Source organism: Quercus lobata, chromosome 3 (assembly GCF_001633185.2).
Source record: "Quercus lobata isolate SW786 chromosome 3, ValleyOak3.0 Primary Assembly, whole genome shotgun sequence".
Taxonomy (NCBI): Eukaryota; Viridiplantae; Streptophyta; class Magnoliopsida; order Fagales; family Fagaceae; genus Quercus; species Quercus lobata.
Genome location: NC_044906.1, coordinates 7,314,110 through 7,318,792, shown reverse-complemented (window position 1 = coordinate 7,318,792; position 4,683 = coordinate 7,314,110). Strand labels below are relative to the sequence as shown.

General features: G+C 38.0%; 1 protein-coding gene across 2 annotated transcripts; it reads right to left on the bottom strand.

Annotated features, from left to right (window-relative positions):
• Positions 1 to 598: 598 nt before the first annotated feature.
• LOC115978711 (receptor-like protein 33) lies at positions 599 to 4,427 on the bottom strand. 2 transcript variants are annotated; one of them, XM_031100556.1, is made up of 2 exons: positions 2,654 to 4,427; positions 599 to 2,581 (listed from the first exon to the last, which is right to left on the bottom strand). In XM_031100556.1, the coding sequence occupies exons 1-2, from the start codon at positions 4,249 to 4,251 to the stop codon at positions 814 to 816; spliced, it is 3,366 nt and encodes a 1,121-aa protein (XP_030956416.1). In that variant the 5' UTR covers positions 4,252 to 4,427; the 3' UTR covers positions 599 to 813. The 2 variants fall into 2 exon arrangements, with proteins under 2 accessions (XP_030956416.1, XP_030956417.1); XM_031100557.1 differs by having other exon boundaries at positions 599 to 2,591; positions 2,664 to 4,427.
• Between the last annotated feature and the right edge of the window lie 256 nt (positions 4,428 to 4,683).

Genomic DNA, 4,683 nt, shown 5'->3' with positions numbered 1-4,683 from the left:
AATATATATATAAAAGAAAATTACTAAAAAAAAAAAAAATGACCCACACAAAGATACAAGTTATGTATGGACCAAAACATAAAGCATTGGCAATGCTTATATGCATTGGTGTAAACACTGCCAGCTAATTAGTCATTAGATAAGATTAGAAATTCAGTGTGTTCCAATTAGCTCAACTGGTAAAAACTCATTTTAAGGACTTAGACTCTTGAAGAAGAAAACCATGGACAATATTTGCGGGGTAAAAGAAGGAAGAGGCTTAAGTCCAATGCGTCTTGTGCATTGACCCAATAAGATGCTGGCATATGGTAATTGTTGGACATATAGTAGCATCCTATCAAGTCCAATGCTGAGAACACTAAATTCAAGCCGAACCCATTAAAAAAAAAAAACATAGAGTATATAGTTATTTGTTAGATCAAAACGATCATAATTTGGCCACTATGCAACTACAATCATTATAATCGCAAAAAAATTGATAATTCCCTCAAATAGTCTACTTCAATTCATCTAAACATCTTCAAAAATATATAAATAAAAATCATCTAAAATTATGCAAACTCAACACAAAAGTTCTCACAAAAATAAGAATCTGGCCTTCTGGAAACATATGTTTGTTATTATGAGAATATAACAAAGTGCAGAAATATAACAAACCTACCATACGAGTTATTTTATTACATTCAGCCAAGCTTATCTTTCTGGGGGGAAATAAAGCTTATCTTATTGCAGAAATACAGCTAATACAGAAAATATAAATCCACATTAAGTGCCTCTAGGCCCTCTAAGAGTCTACTCAAGTTATCTTTGCCTTCACAGGTTCACTCTAAAAGTTCTCACAAACCAATTTGGCCTCTTCGATATGATGACATGTCCGGTAACCAGTCCAATTACAAACCCACAAGCATATCCTATCATTACCACTTTCCAACTGAACCACTCTCCAAAAGATGACTCCTTGCTTGGTTCAAAAGTTGGAATTTCACTATGTCCACATTTCTTTGACAACGGAAGGCCACACAATCCCAAGTTCCCCTCAAAAGAGGAATTATCAAATGTCCAAAATTGTCCACCTTGGGGAATCAGACCCATAAGTTGGTTATTAGAGAGGTTCAAATATGCAAGAAATGTGAGACTTAAAAGTTGACGAGGGATTTCCCCTAAGAGCTTGTTTCGAGAGAGATCTAATGACTCAAGCTCGGTTAGATTTCCCAAGGATGATGGGATATGACCGGTGAAACTGTTGCTTGATAAGTTGAGTACAATTAAATCCTTGAGCATTCCCATTGTATCCGGGATTTCTCCATTAAAGCTATTATTGGAGAGATCAATAGCTGTGAAGATGGTCAAGATCTTTACCAAAAATATTTCTAACCCCTTATTCACCACTGTTATTGAGTCTTCATAATAATTTGATTGACTTCCCATGTATTCTGGTTGTGCTTTGGCAGGAACCATTTGCATTGCATTCCAAGTTCTAAAGTATTCTGAAGGTAGCCTTCCAGAGAAATTGTTGTGAGAGAGGTCAATGACATGCAACTTGGAAAAGCCAAACCTGTTATGAGGATTCCAAATGGGGCCATGGAATCGATTTGCATGCAAGACAAGAATCCGTAATTCTGGCAAAGACTGTAACCAAAAGGGGAATGCATCATTCATGTTGTTATTTCCAAGATTTAGGACCTCCAACATTCGACATTGCACTAAGGATCGTGGAATCTTCCCCTGTATTTGGTTGTGACTGAAGTCCAACGTCATCAACGTACATCCTTTTATGAATGTTTTGGGCATGCTTCCTTGAAAGCAATTGTTCCTCATATTCAATACTAAAAGAAAGCTGCTGAAGTGACCTAAACATTGAGGAATGTGACCACTCAACCGGTTGTTAGATATATCAAGGACTTGGAGGGAATTCACGTTGCAAATCATTTGAGGGATTTTTCCGGTTAGATTATTGTTTGAGGCAAAAAAATATCTTGTAGACAATGGGGGAATTGGGAGTGGTCCTTGCAACATGTTGGAACGTAAATCTAAATAGTCAATGAATTTCCAAGGAAGAACTTTTAGCGGTTGTTCAAAACCACTGAGAAGGTTAAAAGAAAGATTCAGGGATAGTAGCGTCCCTTTTCCAACATTACAAAACCATTTAGGTATTTTACCTTCAATTTTGTTGTTAGAAAGGTCTAATGTATTCAATTCATTTTGGGCTTTTAGGAAATCAGGGAATTCACGCAAATTGCAAGAAAACAAATACAAACCTGAAAATTTGTGGTGGGTTGAATTGATATTTTCTTTTGAAACCAACAAATTGTTACCTGAAAGATCCAGAATTTGAAGCTCTTTAACCTGGAAGAATATGTTTAACTCCATCTTGTCCTTTAGGTTGATCGAAGAAAGATATAGCTCTTGTAGCTTAGTGAAATTGGCAATTGACCTTGGAACCGGTCCATCCAATTTGTTTCCACTCAATGCCAGGAAATTTAACTGTGATGAAGAGATATTTTGGAATTGGAGAGGGCCAATAAGCTGATTTTGATCTAGATATAGTACAAACAATGAAGGCATTGTATACAAAACAGAGGGGATAGCCCCTGTGAGTGAGTTTTGAGACAAGTCCAGGGAATACAAATTAGTAAGTCTACTTATTTCCGAGGGGATAGCCCCTGTGAGTGAGTTTTGAGACAAGTCCAGGGAAGACAAATGAGTAAGTCTACTTATTTCCGATGGGATTGACCCTTTCAATTGGTTTCCTGATATATCTATCTGAGTGAGTTTGGTAATATTTGTTAGTGAAACTGGGAACCTGCCTTCAAAATTGTTATTTGAAAGGAGTAATTCTTCTAGTTGTGTAAGATTTCCCAGTGAAGATGGTACTTTCCCAGAGAAAAGGCTATAGCGAAGACTTAGATAAGTGAGTTTTGCAAGATTTCCTAATGTGGATGGAAGCTGACCATGAAAATTGCTCCCAAAGAGAGAAAGAGAAGTAAGCTGTGATAGGTTCCCAATAGAAGGGGGAATTTCCCCTGAAAATTTACTTGAATCAAGATCCAAATCATTCAAGGAGTTGAGATTGCCGATTGAATCAGGCAGTTTCCCAGAAAAATTTGTTGAGCCAAGATATAAAGTATTCAAGGACTCAAGCTTTCCGATTGAACTGGGTAATTCCCCAAGAAAATTTGCCCCAGAAAGATCCAAGTGACTCAAGGATTTAAGGTTGCCGATTGAATTGGGCAATTTCCCAGAAAAATTTGCCCTAGAAAGATCCAAATGACTCAAGGATTTAAGGTTGCCGATTGAATTGGGCAATTCCCCAGAAAAATTTGTCCTAGAAAGATCCAAATGACTCAAGGATTTAAGGTTGCCGATTGAATTGGGCAATTCCCCAGAAAAATTTGCCCCAGAAAGATCCAAAGAGCTCAAGGATTTAAGGTTGCCGATTGAATTGGGCAATTCCCCAGAAAAACTTGCCCCAGAAAGATCCAAATGGCTCAAGTGTTCTAGGTTGCCGATTGAATTGGGTAATTCTCTGGAAAAATAGGTTTGAGAAAGATCCAAAAAGTTCAAGGACTTAAGGTTCCCAATTGCATCGGGCAATTCCCCAGAAAAATTTGTGGAGGAAAGACGCAATTGCTTTAGGGAACTACCAGATCGAAAATTGGGAAGAAAACCAATGAGATTGTTGTTACCTGACACATCAATGGCTTGTATCTTGGGCAGTAGGAAAATATCTGAGGGAAATTCGCCAAGCAAAATGCAGTCAGACAGAGAAAGAGAAGTCAAGGAAGACAAATTTGCAAGGGATTGAGGCAGTGACGATGAGATGTTCACTACGTCTAGATGAAGTTCTCTCAAATATGTCACGTTCTGGACAAATGCTTCCAGATCATTTCTTCTGAGATTCAAATATTTAAGATCAGAGTACTCAAAATAATTGAAAGAGAGATCAAGTGAAACCAAATTGGAGAGCCATGAAATTTCCGACGGGATTCGGCCATGTAAGAAGGAACTAGAGAGATTAAGATGGGTCAACCTCACAAGCTGCCCAAACTCAGATGGGATTGTGGTGAAGTTGTTGAGGGCAAGGTTGAGTTTTCGAAGATGACGCAACCTGAAGAGGCTGCTGTTAGAGTTGAGAGGCCCACAAAGCCAGCTGTTGCTGAGGTCTAAGCCAATGACGTGGCCGTAGTGTGCATCGCATGTGATCCCATCCCAGCTGGAACAACAATCACTATCTGCCTTCCAAGACTTCATCTTTGGATAGTAATCATCAGGATAGGTTCTCTTTTCCACAAATTCTTTCCTTAGTTGCAGCAAAGCAGAGCTCTGGTCTGGGAGGCAACGTTGTTGAGAGGAAGTATTAGAAGTGGTTTGAGAATGTGAAATGAAGAACAAACAAGAGGCAATAAGGTATAAGGGCAGGTATTGATTCAATTTCCACATTTTTACAGCAGAGGAAGTAAATGGAAAATTGGGTGGCTTAAGTGTTATGAGCAGATAAAGAACTAATGACCTGTGAGGATATTTATACACACACAACAATTTGAAAGGACTAAAGGTAATTGGATTTTTATATTATTTTTTGTGGTCCAAATCGAATTGGATTTCAAGGGCTTTAAATATATTAATTTGAAAGATCTGAAATAATTGAATCTATGAGTCATCAGTATTGGCTGGAATTGCTTT